Source organism: Plasmopara halstedii (assembly GCF_900000015.1).
Source record: "Plasmopara halstedii genome assembly, contig: Scaffold_110, whole genome shotgun sequence".
Taxonomy (NCBI): Eukaryota; Oomycota; class Peronosporomycetes; order Peronosporales; family Peronosporaceae; genus Plasmopara; species Plasmopara halstedii.
In genome coordinates this window covers 1,827,641-1,850,229 of record NW_020187031.1, presented here as the reverse complement: position 1 = coordinate 1,850,229, position 22,589 = coordinate 1,827,641, and the positions used below count along the sequence as shown (strand labels likewise).

General features: G+C 44.7%; 7 protein-coding genes across 7 annotated transcripts; 4 read left to right on the top strand and 3 right to left on the bottom strand.

The window, feature by feature from the left end:
* Positions 1-730: 730 nt before the first annotated feature.
* Positions 731-8,210, top strand: PHALS_00375 (hypothetical protein L914_14026; the record flags this gene model as incomplete). Its single annotated transcript, XM_024731036.1, has 6 exons — positions 731-3,608; positions 3,665-4,357; positions 4,426-4,555; positions 4,639-5,110; positions 5,200-5,373; positions 6,399-8,210. The coding sequence occupies 6 exons, from the start codon at positions 731-733 to the stop codon at positions 8,208-8,210; spliced, it is 6,159 nt and encodes a 2,052-aa protein (XP_024572424.1).
* Positions 8,211-8,373: 163 nt separating this feature from the next.
* On the top strand, positions 8,374-8,988 carry PHALS_00374 (Uncharacterized conserved protein; the record flags this gene model as incomplete). The annotated part of the gene is made up of 1 exon (XM_024731025.1): positions 8,374-8,988. One exon carries the CDS (start codon positions 8,374-8,376, stop codon positions 8,986-8,988), a length of 615 nt encoding a protein of 204 aa, XP_024572423.1.
* A 61-nt stretch (positions 8,989-9,049) lies between these two features.
* PHALS_00373 (atp-dependent dna helicase) lies at positions 9,050-11,824 on the bottom strand (the record flags this gene model as incomplete). The annotated part of the gene is made up of 7 exons (XM_024731013.1): positions 9,050-10,681; positions 10,742-10,943; positions 11,011-11,189; positions 11,254-11,393; positions 11,466-11,517; positions 11,577-11,738; positions 11,810-11,824. 7 exons carry the CDS (start codon positions 11,822-11,824, stop codon positions 9,050-9,052), a joined length of 2,382 nt encoding a protein of 793 aa, XP_024572422.1.
* A 167-nt stretch (positions 11,825-11,991) lies between these two features.
* On the bottom strand, positions 11,992-15,149 carry PHALS_00372 (uncharacterized protein; the record flags this gene model as incomplete). Its single annotated transcript, XM_024731002.1, has 2 exons — positions 11,992-12,094; positions 12,154-15,149. 2 exons carry the CDS (start codon positions 15,147-15,149, stop codon positions 11,992-11,994), a joined length of 3,099 nt encoding a protein of 1,032 aa, XP_024572421.1.
* A 381-nt stretch (positions 15,150-15,530) lies between these two features.
* PHALS_00371 (Predicted molecular chaperone (DnaJ superfamily)) lies at positions 15,531-17,367 on the top strand (the record flags this gene model as incomplete). Its single annotated transcript, XM_024730991.1, has 6 exons — positions 15,531-16,265; positions 16,322-16,382; positions 16,444-16,859; positions 16,927-16,961; positions 17,040-17,262; positions 17,332-17,367. 6 exons carry the CDS (start codon positions 15,531-15,533, stop codon positions 17,365-17,367), a joined length of 1,506 nt encoding a protein of 501 aa, XP_024572420.1.
* A 217-nt stretch (positions 17,368-17,584) lies between these two features.
* Positions 17,585-18,223, top strand: PHALS_00370 (-dimethyl-8-ribityllumazine synthase; the record flags this gene model as incomplete). The annotated part of the gene is made up of 1 exon (XM_024730980.1): positions 17,585-18,223. One exon carries the CDS (start codon positions 17,585-17,587, stop codon positions 18,221-18,223), a length of 639 nt encoding a protein of 212 aa, XP_024572419.1.
* Positions 18,224-19,245: 1,022 nt separating this feature from the next.
* Positions 19,246-21,447, bottom strand: PHALS_00369 (hect e3 ubiquitin; the record flags this gene model as incomplete). The annotated part of the gene is made up of 2 exons (XM_024730969.1): positions 19,246-19,284; positions 19,339-21,447. The coding sequence occupies 2 exons, from the start codon at positions 21,445-21,447 to the stop codon at positions 19,246-19,248; spliced, it is 2,148 nt and encodes a 715-aa protein (XP_024572418.1).
* Positions 21,448-22,589: the final 1,142 nt, after the last annotated feature.

Genomic DNA, 22,589 nt, shown 5'->3' with positions numbered 1-22,589 from the left:
ACACCACAGCTCCCTTGGGAGAGTGACGGGTCACTCTCATGTAACCCCGTTACAGGTGACCTTAGCTTAGATTCCTCTAAGCAAATAGCTTCGGCAGCCCCGCTGCACCAGGCTCCCTCTAAGCAAAAGAGCTATGGCAGCTTCGCTGCAAAGCCTCCCCCCGTCTCTAGCCATCCGACTCCAGTAAGACTCAGCGGGTGCGTCTGCCAATCACGGGTGTGTCACCTGTAGCTCAACATAGAGACTGTGAGTCGTCGACATTTGAGTACGTGCTACCTTTCCTATAGCTAAGTCTTTAAGTCGTCGACGGTTGAGCTGGTATCAGAGCTGTCGTCTTTGCCGCCACTCAAATTTTATTGCCATTGCGTCGCTGTCGTGTATATATAAAATCTTTCGGATGAATAAAAATGATTCAAGCATTTGTGCAAGAATTTTCGGAACGTATAATTTTCTATCCAAAAAATGATGGTGACCCAATTTGTTCTGGACCAAATTCGGCTAAGCAAATTTCCCGTATCTCCACATTTTGTTAATAATAAGATATGCGTTATTACTTGGGATGTTGAAGTCAGAGGTAGACGAGGGGAGGCGACAGCTTTCAACCATCAGTGTAGTTTAAAAAAGAAGAGAAGACCCGTTTTGGCCCACCGGTCGCGACTGTATTCAGCACGCACTTAAGTTGTAGTTGTGCGGAAAGGCGCGCTCGTCCATTATTGTTAGTTACTCATCAATGAGCGGCCAGCAGCAAGCGGTGGCAGCGGTTGAAGCTGGGCCGCGGCGTCATCGCGAGAATACCACCGCTTCGCGGAAGAAAACAACGCGGGGTGTTGTGTTGTTTGATCCGAATGATCTCATTAGTAACGGCAGATCGGATCGGGTGCCGCCTGTGACAACGATGCAGTCCAACGATAATCAGGAGACTGGAAAAGTAGACGATGCCAATGCAGAAGATGCAGATGATGCAGATAACGAAGACAACCAAGAAGACAGCAATGATGTGGACACTACAACCACTGAACAGACGAAAATTCGTGCGCTCGTTATTGAAGAAATTTGCGAGACGGAAAAGAGCTACGTAAGTGACATCTGTACGCTAAATGATCACTATATTGTGGCATTAGAGGACAAAACACATCGCATTATGGAAGATGCACAAATTGCCGTCTTCTTTAACAACTTGCGCCAGCTTGTCATGCTCAATTCGAAATTACTGGCAGACTTGCAAGATATTGTGCAGCGAAGGGGAGAAAAGCTGACGAATGTTGCAAATGCTCGCAATGACAAACGGAAGAAAAGCGTTAAAAGTCCCGTGGCAGTTGCGGTCCAGTGCGAAGCGGAAGGTGTTGGCGCAGTCTTTTGTCGGTACGCACCGCTCTTTAAACTCTATGGAGGCTACGCTAAGGATTACGAAGAAGTGTCTGCATTGTTGCAGAACTTTCGGCGTGATGCTCGTCTTGGCTTTTCACAGTTCCTCGAATCTTGTCGAGATAAAAGCGGTTCGACTAAACCTTTCGAGAGTCTATTGATTATGCCAATCCAGCGAATCCCACGTTACAAACTGCTTTTGGAACGATTGTGCGAGCTCACGCCAACAGAGCATCCAGATGCTGCATTTCTTACCGAGGCAGTGAGTCGAATACGTCGTGTGGCTTGCGGTATTAACGAGACTGTTCGACGTCAAGAAAATCTTGAGACGGTTTTGCAAGCTCAACAGAAATTTGCGGGACAATTATCGCTCTTTACAGCTGACAGGAGGCTTCTCAAGTCTGGCAAACTCATCAAAATGTCGACTAAGCGTCAGGAAGACGTTATGATTCATCTTTTTAACGACATCTTGCTGTACAGTAATGTGCAGATAAATGGTGGCTACCGTGTGCGGCGTATTGTTCATTTAAACTCAAAAGCTGTGGGTGTTAAAACGGAGTTGCCTGCTATAGTTCAAGCGCTATATAATCAGCAATCAAAGCGTCGCGTTCGCAAAGACTGCGGATTTGTCGTTACAAGTCGAGAAAAAACATTTATACTGTTTACAGAGACCCCAGACTCACGGCGAGAGTGGGTTGACGCAATTGCATGTGCTATCACAGAAGCGCAGACGCAGAGGAAATCAAAAGCTCGAAACGAGCTCGACGGCGATTGCAACAACCCCGAGTCATGCGAAGGGCCTGCTGATGCAGCTGCTCTTTGGATTCCTGATGAAATTGCTGGATCATGCACCAACTGCAAAGCATCATTTCGCTCTTACTATCGACGAAAGCATCATTGTCGGCGTTGTGGAGCAGTCGTGTGTGATACGTGTTCGTCAGGACGTGCGCCGTTATTTGTGGGCGAATCTTCACGTACTGAGCGTGTTTGTAGTCCATGCTTTTTGATCCTGGATTTTGTACGTCAGATTGCTATGCATTGGCTGTCACGAGTTGTCGAGTTCCGTGGTGTACTACGACGTCGAAGATTAAATAAGTGGACCGAGCATTATTATGAGCTTCGTGCAGGTGTACTTAAGCAGTTCACGCTTGAAACAGGGTCAGCAAGCGTCACGCCAGTGAACTCGAAAGGAAACGGTCAAGGTTTTAATGCTGCCGCAAGTGGTGGTATTGCAAGTTTATATGGTAGTACATCACGGAGCTGTACGGACGAGCTCAATCTTGCTGGTGCTATTGTCATCCACCGTTCAGACAGTCGAGTGCACAAAAATCGTTTTTGTTTCCAAATTTCAACATCTGAGTACGATGAGACTGATGCTAAGAACAAGACTGGCGGCACAAAATCGACCCAGCATAAAGCAAGTCCCGTGCAAGTGCGCACAAGCCAGGCTTCAGTTCGACCACACAAAAGCAAGCTTTCTCCGTTAAAACAAGCTGTGAGTCGTTTAGGAGATGCGGTGTCTCGTCGACGTGAATCTGTTATACCGCCTGGAATTACGCTGAATGAACTGGTTGTTGCTTCACCTTCATCTCGATCGGCGCCATCCTCATCACCAAATTCGTCAAACGCAATGACCGCAGTGCGTGAGACTGAGTGGATATTGTGTGCTTCATTCATTCAGGAAGAGGTTGCGTGGCGTGTGGCAATTCAGAGCTCCGCAGACAAGGCTTTGCATCGCATGCGGCGCTCGCGGGCGACAGACTTTCCAGGGTCTTTGGCACAGAGCGGCATCTTAAGTCTCAGTATGAGTCTACCTCCTAGTAGCGGACAGCCATCAGTTTCCTTGATGGCTAGCTCAGTTTCAAGTGGGACGTCTAGAGGGCGACGTATGTCATCCCTTGATCGCGGCTGTACTACGGATGCCGAGTTGTCGATGGATCTCGCCCAGGTGACAGGAGAGGATAGAGATATGGTTATACTAGAACGTCGCCGCCGTCAGATTTTAAAGGAGATCATCCGCTCCGAAGAAAGCTATGTGCAATGTTTAGGAGAATGTATTCGCTTATTTGTTCAACCCCTATTGCTACGCCAACTTGAAGGACGACAAATGCACCGCCATCGCCAGAAAAAAAGGAGAGGTTCTCTGCGCCCCGTTCTTGGGGTAACGTTGAGTACACCCGGTAGAGTGACAAGTTCAAGTCGAGGTCGGCGTCGCGCCGGAAGCAGCGGCAACATTGACGCAGGTTTGTTTATTTGTGCTGGTTCGTAGGAACGTCGTTAAGTATCTCGTTTGTTGCAGCTACTGCCTTTTCTAAATCAGCATCGTCGCTTTCATCGAATTCTGCTCCACCACCTAAAACTTTAGTCATGGATGCAGATCTGTCGATCTTTTTTAATAGTGTTGATCAGATTTACACACTCAATCAGCAGCTTCTAGACCATCTGTCGAGTCATCTTGAAGAAACGAGTCCGATTGGTCATGGAGCGCATACACAAGAAGATGGCCCGGATATTGGTGGGGTGCGAGTGCATCGTGCTGGAGCTATATTTCATGCGTATGCTCCATTGATGCAGCTCTACACGTCGTACGCTAGCCGCCACAGTGATGCTCTTACGGCGTTGGATTCGACTCAGTTTGCTGGTTTCCTGAGTGAATTGCCTCCAGAAGCTGATGCAAATCGTCTTCGGCGATACCTCAATATGCCTGTCGAGCGTATCCCGCGCTACAAGATGCTTTTACAAGAGTTGCTAGAATCGACGCCACATGAACACGTGGACTTTGTACCGCTACAATCAGCTATTAACAGTGTTAATCGAGTGGCCGACAAAATTGAAGACATAAGCGAGCGACGTGAGAATGCACGGACGCTCGCAAAAGTGAGCACGAAAGTTGGAATTGATCTATCGGGCCGCCACTTTGTTCGCGACGGAATGCTGCGTAAAGTCTGTCGCAGCAAAGTACAGACATATTACTTTGTGCTTCTTGAGAATGGTACGTCATCAAACTTTTAAAATGTGTTTAATGGTGGCATTAATACTTGCGTGTATCGTTTGGGCCAGCAATGGTTTATGGGCGTCAAGGTGGTTTGAATAAGAAAAAGTTTCGCTTGATCGACCTGTGGGAGTGCAAGGTAGCGGAATCTACAGATACGATGCCGGGGGTAATTACGTCTGCCGCCAGCTCAAACAAGTGGGTACTGTGTTCTTGTGGCACGTGTTTATCGCTAGCGACTGATGTATTGCGAATAATTTGCTCTGATGTAATCGATAAAGCGCATTTTGCTTTTTTTCCCCGTTAAAATCATTTATTCTGTTGACTGAGTCAGAAGAAGACAAATTGAAGTGGACAGCGGACATTAGCGAGTGCATTGAACGAAACCTACGAGGCAAGACACATCCGCGTCGTGCCAGCGTCCGTTCCGAGATCCTCGCAGATAATGATGAAGATGCGTCTAGCGGCTACGAATTAGATGCAGGTTTTGTAATCAAGAATGGATGGCTCAATGTCTTTGGGGGCGTCGTGGCAACCGGTGGAAATGGGAATGGCACGAGTTCCTGTCTGACTCCGAGCAGTAGCGTCAGCAAAAAGCTTCGCCGGCTTTGGATTACATTGACATTACAAACAGTTTCATTGGGCGCTACATTCAAAGCTGCGCAACCAGAAGAAACGATTGCCATTGAGTTGTGCGAGGTGGCCCCTCTCAAGAAAGAGAAATGTTTCAGTCTTCAGTTCATTCATGATACGGTCAGTCAACTACTTCAACTTTACAACTATTTTTTGGTTGTCGTCAGTCTCCGTCTTGCTCATTCGTTCCTCTGCTTTGAACTGAATAGAAAACAGAGGCACAGACAATGTACGTGTTTGAAGCGCTCAGTTTGGCAGAAAGGGAAGAATGGGTGCGTGCGCTGACGCTTTGCATCACGGGAGGCGACGAGCTAGACTTGCGTCGGCGCAGTCTCAAGATGGCGACGTTGGCTCCTATTTTTATGTTTGACAAAGTCTCAAACGTTTGTACGATCTGTACGCACAGCTTCGCGGTGTATCGACCACGCCATCACTGCAGGTACACCCAGTGTATTTAACATTTAGAGTCATCTTCGTTGACTCTTTTTTTTCCTGTATCAAAGATTGTGCGGCTTGCTCGTCTGTGGAAATTGCTCGAAGCGGCGGTGGACACTCGCGTATAGTTCAAGCAAAAAAGCATCGCGAGTCTGCGATACGTGCGCTTTGTCGACTATGAGTATCACGCGGTCATGTGCTGCCGACGTTTAATACGAAAACTTATCGTGTGTCACAATTTTGAAATGCTGTAGCTGTTGGGACTTTGCCGCACGTACGGATGGGCGACCTGTTAGCCTTTCAACTAAATCAATAAATCCGTCATTTCTATAAACTTACAATTAGTTCAACAAGATGATAATGTCGTGACACAATAGTCAAATAAAGCAATGTGTTCTTCCGCCGCCCAGTTCATCACTTTTATCACATACACTTAGTACCGAGTTAAATCTGCTCCATGCAGACACGCTTCATTAGTCGCAATCATCCGCTGTAAGTCCCCATATCAATATGTACCGGTGCTGCGCTCTATAATTTGATTTAATATGTAATGTGGTACCTTCACTACTGGCACGTCTGCCCTATATTTATATTTTAGACATTCGACAACTTTGTTCTGAAACGTAGAAAACGAGTGAGCGACGTGCGCTCGTCTCGCCGCTTGCCCGTTGCTGCACATCCATCTGTCGACACGTCGAGTCTTATATTTTTTGGACGATTGGACATTCGATTATCTCATTGGCCAAAGACTCCTTGGATCGTCAACACAACGCCAGTTGTTTTTTAGCAATAGACACAGGTGGGCTGTACCATTCTCCATACTGCTCTCCTACCCGCTCTTGCGGGTCGGGAAAATAGTCTTAGCTTTTACGTCTTCAATCGAAGTTCCTGGACTCTATTTCGAGCGAGTCACTCGACGTGTAAGGTTTTTTCACATAAGCCTTCAAGCGTACTACCTTACCCCTTCACGTAGTGCGCTTGCTCCATCTATATGCCGCTGTTCTCTCGATCAGCCGTGTCTAGGTCGCACCGCTTTTCGCTGCGCAAGCATCACCGCCCGTCGGACGCTGAAGCTGAAGTAGTCACTGGAAACCACACGGATAGAAAAGCACGGCGCCAGACACAGCCGACTATACACGAACCGAATCAAAGTATCGTAATATCGGACTCCTTCACTTCTAAGACATCTCAAGCTCCAGTGTCTAAGCTCTCGTCTTCGGTTCGATCTTCATCCTCAACAATTCACAGTATCAGCTCCACGCTCAACGAGAACTTTTTAGGTGGAGAGAACGACACGGAAATATCGGAAGAATTTGTAACGAGGGACTCGGTAACTACGTCATCTCAAAGTCGTGCTCTTCGCAACAGTCGACATAGTGGTGAACAGACTTCGCGCAACAATCGCAACAGTCTTGCCGATTACCGTCAGCTGCAGTGCTCCATGTCATACAAGAATCGTGCCAACAGCGACATTCGGGAAAGCAGCATCATATCCAGTTCTAGCGACTCGAGAGGAAGTGAACGTTCTCATAGAATGCAGTCGTCTCGAGGAGACGGACCTCATGTTACGAATTCGCCGGTACGATCGTCTAGCAGCCGCAGTCTGTTGAATGCACGAATTTCCGAAACGTCAACGACGATTACCATGCCTCTTTCGGAGGTGACCCCAGTATCTGCAGATGATTCTACTCTCTCGTCAGCTTCTCAAACTTCTGGCACTTCAGGAACGTCTCGAATGACAGAGACCAACGTAGCTGTTTTACAAACACGTCGCGCGTTTCAACAAATGGTCTTGGCTTTGGAAGATGAAGATTCGGGGGATGACGACGATTCTGATAGCGGTGCACGCAGACGGAGCCGAGCTGAGAGCTCTATCAGTGCTGGTGTTGTACGACTTGGTGCAGAAGAATACAGAATGTTTCAGTTTCGTCTTCGTCAGCTTGAAGAATTAACAGCAGAGCAGTCGAGGAAGCAAATTGCCGCGGAGCAAACAATCGAGCGGGAAGTTCAAATTCGAACTAAGAAGGCCCTTGAGAATATGAAGAAACAGATTAACATGTACAAACAGGCAAAAGAATTTGAATGCGAGCGTGAAGTGCAGCGTCGAGTATCTGAACACATGGAGCACTCTCATAGCAGTCGTAGCTTAAGTCGAGCGAGCCGATCGTCTGCAGGCTATAGCTCCAGTAATGTCAGCAGCTCACCAACCAGTTACAATACTTCTGTCAGCATCAAAGAAGAAGGTCGATCGTTTGAAAAGCTATTGCACCCACGACGATCTCGAAAGCGAATGGAACAAATTAAGGTGCGCGAGGAGGCACATAAGCGCGAAATGGAACAATTTCGGGAATTCATTCGCTCGACTGAGATGCGCATGATGCAGGCACAGAGTATGGAAAATGATATGTCAATAGCACAAATGGAGAGGGCTAAGCATGATTTGGAGGAGCTTGCCGATCCATTGCTGCCTGAATCAGTGATTTGGTCGTCTCCTGCTGATCTCATTGATTTGATATGTATTTTGCGTAAAAATGGGCGGGAACAGGAGAAACAAATTGATGAAGCTAGACACCTTCTTACCGCTGCGATTGAAGCACGCGAAGATGCTGAGGCGACGGCACGTGAAGCCGTTGAGTTCGCACTCATGCTAGATGCACGGTTGGACCTTAAGGAGAAAAAAGGGACACGACAAGCGCGCGAAACGGAACTTTGTGAATCTCGTGGAGTTAGTATCGAATCTTTTAATCGGCAGTCCGGTATGTCGTCGTCGTCAGCGCTTCATTAGATCTAATGGCTCATTAAGCTTAAGTAGTAAACCACGCGTGAATTATAATACAATTGTCATATGGAAATTTTCTCATTTTGACATAAAAGTACATTAACTTTAAATTTGTAATAGTCGATGTTTTGATTAAATGCTCTCCAATCATAAAAAAAGTTAATAAACCATGAACAGCATATTGCTCGGAGCACTTCGTGAGCACTCGGAACAATTTGCGGCGGGTGCAATCAAATCGCCATGGGACTATTTTGAATATAGTGTAAAGCTCGTACTTGCTCGTTGGACAGCGTTGCGAATGGCAATAGAAGGTGAATGGGGTGGTGGTGATACTCGTCGAAAGTATGAAATTCTGCTTGAGGAGATTCTAAATGTATTCAAATACAACAAAACAGTATACGCCGACGCCATGTCCGACAATATTGGTGGCTACGTAGAGTCAGAATTTGGGCTGATTTGTGAAGATGGTAGCGTTGAGGAAATATCGACACTACTCACGGTCTTGGCGGATGAGTGCAAGAAAGCACAGTACGACCGTGTTAAGGCTATGCACGAGCAGGTACAATCGCTGATTCCCATTGACCTCAAGGCTGCCAAGGTCAGGACACAAAATGATGACATTTTGAATGCCGAAGATGGTAAGCCGACTTTAACTTCTATCAGTGAGGACGATCCAGAACCTTTGGTCGACGAAGATGGATTTATTAGTATTCGGCGTTCTGGCCGTCGAAAAGCACCCACAAAGTTTTACGACCCATTGGCGGAATTTCCAGGCGCAGCATAATTTGCAACATTTTTGCTGTAATTATTAGGATATGTTGAATTGCCAAACCATTTTGTACTGACTACTCAAAGTCGGCAAACATGTCATCTTCCTTCTCTATCGCCTCTATTTGTGACGACAAGGAAGCTGCAGCCAGATTAACGTCCAATTTCTCTTCGCCGTGTAGAAAGGCGCGTGCATCAGCGGGTGATACATCTAAGCTGGGGTCGTCTTCATAACTTAGCAAAGTAAGCTCAGCGTTTTTGACAGTTTTCCAGGCGTCCGAGTCTTCCGACAACCTGACCTTTAATTTTGTCAGAAATTCATTAAATTGAGCAGCGTATTGGATTTCAGGACTTCGTTTGCGAAAGTGCGTAAGACACTGCAAAGCCTTAGGGTAAAAGTCGTAGCTGCTTTGGCTCAAAAGCTTTTCAATTTGATTCTCCATGCCAGTAACTGCAGTTGTCAGTTGTTGACGATGACTTTCCTTTGACTGAGAAAATTGAATTAATGCCTCAAAATCAGCAATGGGATTCATGGAACCAACACTAGTAGTATCTCGGCTATCCAAGAGATCGTCCAAGTCTAATTCCAAGTCTGAATCCGCATCTCCCACCTTTTCGACGTGCTCCTCTTTGAGATCTTCTTCCTTGATCAAAGAAGCTGGTACATCACTCCAAAATGATTTTCTCTTTCGATCCTTCGCTTTCATTACTGCTTCTTTCAACTGAAAAGCGTCGCCAAATTTCTCGATAAGGTCGGAAATGCTCTCTTGACGAACGGGATCCATCTTTAAGCTTGCTTCTATGTACGATGGCAGCGGAGGTATTCCTGCTGACTCGTCCAGTGCTCGCACGGACACGGCGTAGAAGAAACGCCAAATTATTGGATTAAAACACACACCCACTTCATTGATCTTGTCATCGCGGATGCTTAGACTATCCACCAGTCTGTCCGTTAGCGACTGTTGCTCATCTGTTGGAGTATACTTATGCGTCTTTAATGGAGGGAATTCATAATTCCGCAAATCTTCTTCATAAGGCAACTGCTGGGACCACATGGCGTAAAAGTTTTCTCCTTCACCAGATGATGGTGCATTGGGAATTAGAGCCACAATCTTCGGTGCAGCATTCTTTCGTGGGACAAAGCGAGCAATTATCACTTGGTCAAGCTCTACCATTGCATCAATCAGTGCAGCAAAGCACGTCGCAGCATGTGGCTTTAACGGCTCAGCGACAAACACGTCAGTGGCAGTAACAAACATTGAATGGCTGATCTGAGATCGATCCAAAAATCCTAAAACCTTAAGTGATTTCTCCGTCTGGAATTTAAAGAACTCCATGTCGGCGGAAGCAAAAGGAACTTTCTCCGAGCCGTAGCAATACGCCTTAACCCGTTCATCAGGAGGGACTTCTTCGTCAATGTTCTGAGGTGAGGTATACCGGCGATCAAGTTTCACATTTCCTGCTGTCTTTTTCTCATGACTCTGTTGTGATTCTTTCGATAGAGTCGGTAATGTAGCTACTTTGGTCTTCAGGTAGCAGTAGACGGGGATTTTTAGTGCATCACCAAACTCCAATGGACCTCGAAACTTGGTTGTCAGAGTCACCGTCTTTTTCATTCCTTGCGCAAGTAGCTGCATCCGTTTTGATACTGACGACACTTCACCGCCTACCTCGTACGCTACAGAAACAAGTATTTTTTCGTTTTCGGTCTGTACATTATAAAGATTAAGCTCACTCTCCAGATTCTCATTATTTTCAATAAGGCTTACCTTGACATTATCCAGACATGAGTCTGTATCCAATGCCTCGTCCTTAACAGTGTGATAGTTAGTATTTTCTTGATTCGCTGCTTCCATAGGTTCGTCCTTCACACCAGCTCCCATACTTTCATCTTTAATATTAGTCTTATTCAGATATTTGCCCAACGTTGTATCTTTTGGCTGCAGCGTCGTGTGCTTAAAGTCCAAACCACTTAAATTGTACATCATTAACCTGAGCGTTTGAAAGCGTGAACAAATATTTTCACTACAAATCTTACATCACTTGAAGCTTCACTTCTAAGTTCTGAATCATAGTCACGACCGCCTCCAAATCACTTGCGTCTGTAATTTTTGTTGCTGCATCGGTGATAATCAGAAGCCTCTTGTCATATTTCTTACCATCCGTCCGACGAAACAGCAAGTCAAGTGCTACAATCATCCCATCTAGAATATCCACCTATAAACAACAGAAAACAGCTATTGAGCGTGCAAAAATAATTTCTAAATTAAGAGTATTATACCTTCGTATCTGCACCCTTAGACGGTTTCAGCTCCCTTAGTCTTTTGATCATGTTCAATGTCGGCGAGTCGATCGAATTTACCACCTGCACATTCCGATACTCGTTGTCTCCCTGCTCCTCGTTTAGCTGATTATCAGTTTCTAATTCGTGTAATGAGTACGGTTTTCACTTAGCTTAGCAGTGCATGTAACGATGTCAAATGAAAGCCAAACCATCTGATCCATAGGCGATGATGCCGATCTCGTCCTTTGGCTTGAAAAAGAGCTAATGTTGTACAGATCTAAGCACGAATAAGCTATCTAAAATACATGAGGAGTACCAACCTTTTTTTGTATAATGTTTTCGACAGCAGAGATCGCTACTGCAAAACGAGTATGTTGCAAATCATCACCTATATCCGATATATTCTTCTCAAGATACGACATGCGCTCAAGAAGCGGCATGCGCATCGACGCGCCAACATCTAGCAGCACTACCACTGCTTCCTAATAAGACGGAATATATTTTATATACGAATCAGACTTGCAGATTCAAACTTCAAAGGCCGCGACCGCACCTTTGTCCGCGACATAAATGCTCACTGAGAAACTGTTTTGAAAATGTCAGTAAAATTCACGATGAATATTGTACATTGATGCTCGAAAAAGATGTAATTCGCTATTCCTTGTAAATTGCTTATTAATTTACCAAAAGAAACCAATTTTAGGCAAATAACTAGTGACAGACATAATTTCTTTATTAAAACCCAAGATGGACCTTGTTAATTGGGGCTGCAACACGGACTCCAGAGCCATTGCTACTGCTGCTTTTATATGAGTTATTGCTGCGCACAGACTGATCGCTAAAACGTACAATGTTAGAGTTGAATCAAATCGATAAATACGTAAGATAATATTCAACCTTTTGTCACTGCGTGCTGACATCGGGCGAGGCAAACCCACGCTATTTGCTCTTGATGAAGCATTTCGACTGGGCGGAACTGTCGGGATGTGCATCCCTGCATCTCGAACAGCTATCTGCAAAGAATCTCCGATCTCAGGAAACTCGCGTGCGAGCTGACCCATTGTGAACAGCAAGCTCGCACTAATTTCTCTAAGCTCTAATGCCTCGAGCATCACTTGCTCCTTCGTACGAAAACCAATACTGTCATCTGACACTCTGACAGACTTTTGATGCTCTCGCATCTGACGCTCAAGTTTCTTAACAACCTTTTCCCACTTATTTCGCTCTGTCTCGACCTCGCGTTCAACTTGTGTTAACGCACCATCGAGTTGAGTGACATTGGATTGAGCAAATTCACGTCTTGTCTCCACTTCATGAAGGCTTTGACTCTCGCTCGTATTCTCAAGCTCAATTCTTGTTAATTCTTTCTTCTTTTTGAAATACGCATCTTTTGCCATCTTCGTCTGTGCCTCCAGCGTAGCAAGACGTTGTGCATCATCACCAACGAGATCAGCTCGATGAAAACTTTTACGATAAGCCGAGTTGCGTTCTTCTAAATGAGTCAGGGTCGTTTTGAGCGCCCGAACATCTCTTTCAGCTACGCGAATCTTGTCATCAAGTTCGTCACCCTCACGCTGAAGCTCCTCGCGACGCTGGGCTGCTCGAATCACAAAATAAGCTTGACTTCTCTCCTTGCCAACCTCATCTGTCTCGTCGCCAGCGCATACTCCTTTTCTGCAAAGCGTCTCAAACTTGGCCTGTAATTTGCGCACTCGACACTCTCTCTCAGCAAGCTCTACGGACACACGATGCCGTTCGTCTTCAGTCGTTTTGTTTGCAGCTCGCTGCAGCTCGTGGTGTGTAGCAATCTCACGCTTGCGTTCTTCCATACTTTTTTTTAATTGAAAATCACGGTTTTCAAGTGATAAAACTTCATCAGCACGGGCGTGAAGTAGATTACGAAGACGACGCACCTCAAGTGCTTGTAAATCGTGTTGAATAGTCAGCTCTTCCTTCTCTTTTAAAGCTACTTTGAGTGCACGAGCACAGCTTTCGTTACGCAATTTATTTTCGGCAATCTGAGCATTCATTTCTTCTTGTTGCGCTAGCAATGCTTTTCGAGATCGCTCTTGAGCGCGTCGCTCTTCTTCGAGTTTCTTACACTGTGTCGCAAGCATGACTTGTTCGGCTTTGACACGGTCAAGCTCAGTCTGCAATACCTGAACCTGAGCTTGCAACGCCTTTGTCTCATCTGCACTGCGCTCTCCACTTGCTCGAGAAACTTTGCGCTCCATTTGCTGGATCTGGAACTCACCATTATACACGAGCTCTTGTTGACGCAAGGCCTGTGCATCAAGTGCTCGCAGCTTCGCTCGTAGGTTTTGCGCTGCGGATTTGGCACCTGATAATTCCGCTGATAGATTCGCTTCCTGTTGCCTTAACGCAAACAATTGCTGACTCTTTCGAAACATTCGCTCCTTTTGTGAGGTAATTTCCTTGTCTAATCGTTTGACTTCACTCTCTGAATTAGCCAAGTCAATCTTAGCCTGCTTTGCAAGAGCTTCAGCGTCCATAGTTGAGTCACGGCAACGACCCAGAGCTTGCCGTGTACCTTTAAATCGTGCTCTCGCTGCCTCGAGCTCTTGCTTCATCGTCTCGAGCCGATCATCACGGTTCAAATTCGTCGAGCGTTGCTGATTTAGCGCAGCCACAGTACTCGAGAGCTCACCCTTCAGTATTGCTACCTGATCGCGAAACGCCTGGAGACGAGTTCCAGTCAGCTGCAGTTCTTGCTGAGCCTTGCCTTGCGCACGTTCTTTGCCTGCCAACTGTACCTCAGCTTCGGTATTGGCCGCCTCTTGTTGCTTCAATCGGCGTTTCTGCTCGCCAAGCACTTCTTGCTGGCTATTAAAACCTTGCTGTGCAAGCGCAAACTGCTCACTTGCCTGCGTAATCTCTTCATCACGGGCTCGCATTGCCTCAAGAGTAGATTGCCACTGTGCCACGAGCTTAGCACGTTCTGCATGAAGAGAACGAAACTCTTCTGCTGTCTTGTCTAATTCGATTTGTTTTGCTTGCAATTCGGTTGCTTCATCGTCCACATCACGCTTGGCGCGAGCTGCTTGCTGCGTGAGCTTTTCCAAAACCATCGTTAATTCCTTGATGCGAGCCTCATCAGCGCGTCTGAAACGCTCTAGCGCTATCGCATCTTCTTCCTTTTGACGCGCTGCTACGGACCACTGTTCCATCTCGTCCTGTTTCCAGTTCATCTGCAATTTAAACGCATCCATGGCTTCGTTGCCTTTGAATAGCGAACCTTGTAAGCTTACAAGTTTGCGCTCTAGCTCAGCGGCCTCTGCATCAAATCCTTTAACTTCTTGAGCCATTCTGTCTATTTCACGTTTTGCTAACTGCTGCATGTGATCCTCACTCGCAACTTCTTGAACTTTAGCATTGTGCAATGCTTGAGTATGCAAAAGTTCTTGCTTGACATTTTTCAAATGCTCCGTCAAGATTTCGACGCGAGAAGAAGTTTCAGTGAACTCTCGCTTAACAGTATCATATCGTGCTTCTTTGATACGAATTTGCGCATGCAATTCGCGATTCTTTTCGTCTGCAAATAACGGAAGATCATCAATCCCAGTGGGTAGAATCCGAGCAATTCTCTCGTCCATTTGGCTGCTAAATTCACTATTGTTGTCAGCTTCTTCGACGCCGTGAGGACTTTGATTTGATTGTTGATTTTTATCAGCACGTTTCCAGGTATAGTGCTCTTCTTCAACTGTGCCGCTCTCTTGGTAAAACATTTTATCTCCACTATCCAGTCTATCGCTTTTGTCAATCAACGGTAAGGTCTTGTCAATGTCGTTCTCTGCGTTGGGATCGAGATATGTTTCTTCATTATCAAAAAGCGCATTGTTTGCATCGCCATTACGAAGTATGCTATCAGACATTTATTCCTCTGCGTTTGTCTAGACTTCGGAAAGTTTCATCTTCCACGCAAACGCCCGTCCGCTAATAATACATGCAAAAGGTAAAATACACGTTGGTGCGACAGTCGTGCAACAACAGGTAAAATACACGTTGGTGCGACAGCCGTGCAACAATATTTTTGTGGCAAGGACAAACATATTATACGACAGGTTACAAACAGCAACAGCAACTGAACACGTTTAGCAATCAATTCGATTTAAAGTCAGATTTAGCACGTATCAGGTTTATTTACTGAGAACTTAGACCTAAATATATGCAAATTTCAAAATGATAACATGAATGGTTTCCGTACATGTATACATATCACAGTGGTAGGTATACTTCTAATACATCGCCCGATCATGTCCGAAGAGTGGGTAGTCCAGGCCGAGAGCTTTAAGACCGAGGGTAATAAGCTTCTGGCTTTAAAGAAGTATGCTGATGCAGTGGAAATGTACACTAGAGCAATCGAGCTGGATCCCGATAATGCAGTATATTACAGCAATCGTTCAGCTGCATATTTAGCAATGGGAGATGCACGTGGCAAGGCTTTGAAGGACGCAGAAAGATGTATTGACCTTAAACCGGATTGGTGGAAAGGCTATAGTCGGAAGGGTGCGGCCGAGCATGCTTTGCAGCGTTTTGATGCAGCTCGTGCAACGTATTATGCGGGACTTAAGCTGGAACCAGAGAATGAGTCTTTGTTACAGGCAGCAGAGGAGGTGTATGCAGCTGGACAAGAGCACAGTAGGATTTTAAAAGAGCGACTAAAGGAAGAGGAAAGATTTTGCGAGGAGGTCGAAAAAAAACGACAACAAAACCAAGCGGAAGAACAGGTGAAGGAACAGCAGGAAACTAACGACGAGGACGCACTGCTGGCCGAGTTTATGTCAGAGGTGCAAGAGCTGGAAGAAAACGTTAATTGTGTTAAAAAGGAGGTGGAAAAAGAGAAGCAAATCGTTGACTTTGGGACCTCCGACGTACAAGTTGAGAGACTACTGCAACCCCATTATAAATGGATCAATTTAAATCCATATCGAGTGCTTATGTTGGATACTGACGCGACAGAAGAAGATATGAAGCAGCATTATCGCAAGGTAAATAAAGTGTTTAACGTTTATTGGAATAAAGTATGCTAATGAATGTTTCGAAGTTATCCACTTTAGTACATCCAGACAAATGCCGCAATCCTAAGGCTCGTGATGCATTTGAAGGTATAAAGTATTGTGCTTTTCATTTTGCTGCTTGAAATTTAATATATCGTTTATGTTAAAGAGGTGGCTAAGGCGTATGACATTATTACTCAAGAAGACCGACGAAAAATGTGCATTCGCACGATAGAAACTGCTACAAGAAATGTGGAAAAGGAACGACGGCAAAAAGTGAAAAAGGGCGTGAAAGAAAGTGAACTGGGCGATTTGAAGGATGCAGTGGAGAAGGCTGTGATGCGAGCTTTTGCTGAGATTGAAAATCGACGCGTGAATATTGAAAAAAGAGAAGCAGCTCAGCGTCGACGGGAGGCTGAACAGGAAGAAAAGGAGCAAGCGAAAGTTGTCAACATGTTCAAGCGAGAGCGTTCGTGGGCTGAAACCGACCGTCGTGAGCATCGAGTTGGCAATTGGCGAGTTTTCCAAAAGGATGGGAAGCAGAAGAAAGTGAATGACACACAAGGATGGAAAGAAGAAACACGAGTACGTAAGAGGTGAATATTTGTTTTTGTGTGGAATTTACTTACAAACCGAACTCGTGATTCTCTAGAATGACAAAAAGTTTGGGGAGGTAGATAATGAAGGGTACAAGCGAGGCTGGAAATAATTTAGACTATACCAGCAGCGCGACTTATCTCTTATCATTTGATTGCTGCTACTGAGGAGACTTTTACGGAGAATGAATTGTGAAATACGTTTTATTATCGTTGCTGTGAAACGTTTGGTGACTAAAACTGCATCTGGACGACGTTTGCATCCGGTTAGCTCACTCCTTGTATCCTACTCTGCCTCTGGTCTTCAAAGGACACAATTTCTGGTGAACCATCAATTGATTCCTTCACAAATTACTAATGATACCCATTACATGCGGCGATTGCGTTTGAAGGTATTTGATGTATGTCCCTGTGTGTTTCAATACTTTTCCATCAAAATCTTTACTTTTGCAGTGAAACAGTTACGAGATATTTCGGAAATTAGTATTGCTGACTAGCATCTGATTTTCAATTACTCTTCATCAGCGCTTCGACAAATCATGCACACTGGATGCGACAATCTAGCAATGTAGTTGGCAACAGTAAAACATTCGCTCGAAGAGATGATTTTTTCGTGCCGTCAAAGACCTTAGAAGCGTAAAATAGCAATAGTAATTTTCGAGCATAAAATGGGTATGCGGATTAAAATTAAAGCAACAATCTTAATAGATTGCAATGACTGGAATCATCAAGCAACATGCGCTTAAAGCGCTTAGTAGTCGCAAGATTGACGGCACAGGCTTGCGCGTGGCCATTGTACACACGAAATGGAACGCTACAATTGTGGATTCACTTGTTGCAGCCGCCAAATCGGAGCTGTTACGTGCAGGAGTGACCGAAAGTGACATTGTGATTGTTGATGTACCAGGCGCTTACGAATTGCCATACGCTGCCAGTCGCCTCATCGCGTCGCAAAAACTAGATGCCGTCATTTGTGTGGGAACGCTTATTAAAGGGGACACAATGCACTTCGAGTATATTTGTGAGGCCGTTTCGCAAGGCATCATGCGTGTGCAGCTAGAATCGGGCGTACCCGTGCTTTTTGGTGTTCTTACAGTACTTAATGAACAGCAAGCCAAGGATCGCGCAGGCTTTTCGGATAATGGACATAACCATGGAACCGAGTGGGCGCAGAGTGCCATCGAAATGGGTCATCTGCGCAAAGCTACTTCAAATATTGGCTGTCCCATGCTTCCCTATGAACGGCCCCCTTACAACATTTTGAGCAGCAATCTTTTTTGTACGGGATGTCACATCGTCACTATTGGAGTACTCAGCATTATCGCTATGACGATTGCAAAGAAGCTTACGTAGAAATTGTCAAATTTTGTAGCTTTAATACGATAAGTCCTGCAACTCACGCCACCTTTACGCGAGACAATGCTATGCAGAGGCTGACTGCTAAACGGTTTTCAGGGTAGTACTTTACCATTAAGAGCATGCCGATAATTTTAAATCTAAGCATCAAAACCAATCTTTTAGCGCTTGTGTCTTCGTACGCTAGACGCTTGTTACTATCACGCATTTCATTACGGTTCCTTACAAACCATTTAGTAGCTTGAGAGTGTCAAAGCTCAACAATTGACAGCTTTATATTCCCGTTCAAAAGCATTTTCCACCATCCTCGCCTATGCCCAGCGCAGTAAACGTTGTGCAGCGCGAAGAAAAGTTTCGCTGGTTACAATCTTGCTATCAGATAGCTTGAAATTAAAATATTATTTGTTATCAGATGATAAATAGTTTTCACTCCTTATCATCATTTACACGTCTTGCTGATTAATTTTTATGTCATGTAAGCGCAAACTTCTGGCATGAGCGTGGGCTTACGTACCTAACGCTAAATTTTCAAAAATAAAGTGAACAGAAATCTTAGCCATAGTATTAAATTGCATACATTCTCAACGACAACTTTTTTACAAATATTGAATTAAATGTACCATTAAATGCAAGTATCTATATGGATCTTTCAAACTGCCTAGATCCACTTTACTGACAAAATTAACAAAAGCATTATAAAAGAAGAAAGACGAGCTTTTATCATTGAAATTTTAGACTTGAGAATCATCACAGCTCACCCCATAACTTTTAATGAACCATTCTTCGCTCAGAAATTAAAGTCGATTCAAAAAAGGATGTGAAAGAGCAGATAATATATCCTGCGTGTTCACCAGATTCGTCAGTCAGTGATGAAGTAATCAAACGATAAATGGCAAGCAGACAAGCGGACAAGCAAACAAGCAGACAAGCAGACAAGCAGACAAGCAGACAAGCAGACATCATGCATTCGCACATCTTCTCTGTTCTCTCGTTTTCAAGTCAAGAGCTCCTTCTCTCCGTTACTCAAAACCAAATCCAGTAATTTCCATTTGAATGACCTAAGAAAAAAGTCAAAATATTTTTAAAAACCAAGTTAAGCTTGCTAAACGTACCAGAGAAAGATATGTGTATAAATCTTCTTTACTTTCGTAAATGGGCAAATCAATGCGATTAAAGCACGTATGAGCTCGTGGACACAGTCCAAGCGGAGGTGTACCGAGCGGTACCATCTGCAGGGTGAATGGATTAACAATTCCACTAGCACTTGTAAGTGCTCGAAATCCCTCTACAGGAACACGAGAAGATCCAGTAGCAAATTGTAATAAACGAGCTCGCTGCTCGTCTGTGAATGACCCAACGACATCCCAAAACCACTCAATCACCTCAATTTCTCGCTCCATTTCATCCGACTCGCTATCAAGAGTTGCATGTCGAATACGACAATTGTTTTGCCAATCGATCACATCTAAAGTTGGCAATCCCGTGAGATAAAAGTCAAGCTCTTGATAGTCAAAAATTGTTAGTAGTGCCTTTGGAATGACGTCGTAGAGCCCTCTAAGTAATGCTGTAAGTTGTTCCGATACACTATCGAGCATTCGATATCGTAAAACAAGCATAAGATACTCCATCTTGTTTTCATCCGTCACATCGACATTTTCACCATCAGGTTTAAGCTCGACCGTCTCTCCCGATGGAGTCTGAAGACTAAACGTCACACATAAATCTTCAACATTATCATGATCTCGTACCCAACATAAGTGTTTAAAAAGTTCTTGATCGAGATACTCCAAGTCAGAAAATGTAATTGGTACACCAAGTAGATGCTTTAACAATGGTAACGATAAACTCACTTCAAGCACCAGACCATCTAAAATGGCTTTCCCAAGCAATCGTCCAGCAAATGTAAAAAGCTGCAAATGATTTTGATCCTCTTGTACACATTTCAAGGACTCTGAATTGATCCAGTAGCTCGAATCTTCGGCATGTGTTGTCACAAAGAGACCACGCTTAGCACTAAATATGTCTTGGCAAATTAATCCAAACCATTCACGTAATACGCCTCCAGCATCTAATGCAGGTTCATTTATAAATGTAATGTTTAAATGTTCATGCATTCTCGACAGTTCGACATCCGGTCCGGCTAATTGTGGTACAGAATCTTCAAATATGGCACTTCGACGTACATCAAGTTTAAGTACAGAAACAGTAAATGGTACAGCTAGAAGCGTCAATTGCTTTAGAAACCACCGTTTCTTTTCTCGCCATGTCATAGCAAGAATACCTTCGAAGTCTAATGCTCGTGTACCACTTGGTTCATTCTTATCAACAATATCAAGGGCAATCGAGTCCATTTTATGCCACGAAACAGCAGTACCAGTTGCATTAAGTTCCGTGAAAAAACCCATGGACGCAGCATTTTTTCGATGCAATTGTTCCGCTAAGGTACCATGCAACTGTTTTGACCCGGAATTTTTCCTTAAAAATGAAGCGTTGCGCAATTTGTAAATAAAGGAATCCGTGGTTTCAGTACTAGTGTCCATGGCACGGACCCACACAAATCCACCATTGGATAATGGTACACGTTGCCATAAACGTCTTCGACTTGCACCTCGTTGTTTCTGATTCAGTTCCATCTCATTCAATCGTCGGTACCGCAGTGCACGTTGTCTCATACTCGTAGTAGCTTCGATCTCTTCAGTAGAGTCTTCAAAGGATGAGTCGCTGAGTAAAATGGGCAACGTATTGGCCTTGTGTAGTGTATCCAACCCTTTTCTCGACTCATTATCGCCATTACTTTCTGTCGTTAAGTTAAAACTTGTAGTTAAATTCTCTAATAACGTGGAACTAAGCAATGTGTGGTTGTCGGTACCCAAAAAGGTGGTGCGGGCCATTCGTGTCTTTTTATGGGTACTTGGGTCTTCAATCGTTTCTTCCATCATCGAGAAATCAACCGACGTACCACAAAGAAGGCATGTTTCGTGGTTTGGATGATTCATATGGGCACAAACTATACATTGCCATTCGCTGCAACCTGCATCTAAAGTTGTGTCCACCAAATCCTCACGAAGCTGAAAAGAGCGCAAATCCACCAAATTAATGCCAACGTCTTCAGATTTATTACACCAATGGCTTGCACACAAGACAATTAGACAAAAGAGCAGCAATACACTAGCACTTGCAACGACCAATGTGATTCCCAAAGACGACGACGTGTCGTTCATGACTTACGTCAAGAATAATAAGAGGAACATGAGAGTTTTTATCCAATAAGCAGAGTCGAAATAATAGCAGCGACTATTTTGACTACTGATGACTTTGATACTATTTTATTAATATAATCACTAATGTGCGACTTGAGAAAAGATGACGTGTTTGTGGCACGTTAGTGTGTATTACACAAGTTAGTGTAATCACACAGTGGTATGGCTACACCGTGACAAATTGCCAGTAGTAATGCATCGTAATATTACTACATTAATTAGGTATTACAATACCAATTACGAAGACATAGGATATTAGACATTGGCGCAACTAAACTATTAAATACAGATTCGTTTTTGAGCAGAAGTGTTCGTTTGCATTCGAAAGGTTTTAGTACATAAAAGTAGCGGATGCGATCCGCTATCCTTGTCCTGGTTCTTGGAAAGAACATAAGGTCGGTGACCTTAGCTTAGATTCCTCTAAGCAAGGAGCTACGGCAGCCCTGCTGCACTTGATAGCACTTGATATCAATCTACGCCTGAGTCGTTACGACGAAACCTCTGTGAGGATGAAGGAATCTTCCTATTTGCCCCAGGGCATGCAGGACGAGCTTAATATAAAGTGATGACCCTGCTGGGCCCTGAGGGCGTGGAGCACCTCGTTGTGCAAGGGCCCCAGGCCATAAGTGCGCGCCTAGATGCGTTTTCAAGCTATAAAAATGCTCTGTGAGAGAACTTACAGCAGAAGCTGTCAGTGTCGGCAGCGTCTATGACGCCACTATCGACGACGAATGATTCCTTCCGACCCAGGCCGCTCATGGTGAGCGTTAAGACTTTCGAGGGTAAGGATGGAGAAAGTCTCCTACTCTGGGTGAAGAGCCCGAGATGGCTATGGCATTTGCCATGCTCCAAAACGAGCAACAGCGCTTGGCGCTAGCTATCTCCAAGCTCGGGAGTCGAGCGCGAGATTGGGCACTCCCGTGTGGTGCTTCGGTTGAAGCTGCGTTCCCTCCTGGAAGGAGTCCAAGCGTCAGCAAATGTTCTCGTAACCTAAATAGGCATATCATGTGAGATCGCCTTTCCTTGCTGCCCGACATGGCAAGAAGGAGTTGATACACTTTGTCTAGGAGTTGAGAACTGTTATTGCTGGCAGCAGATCCCCT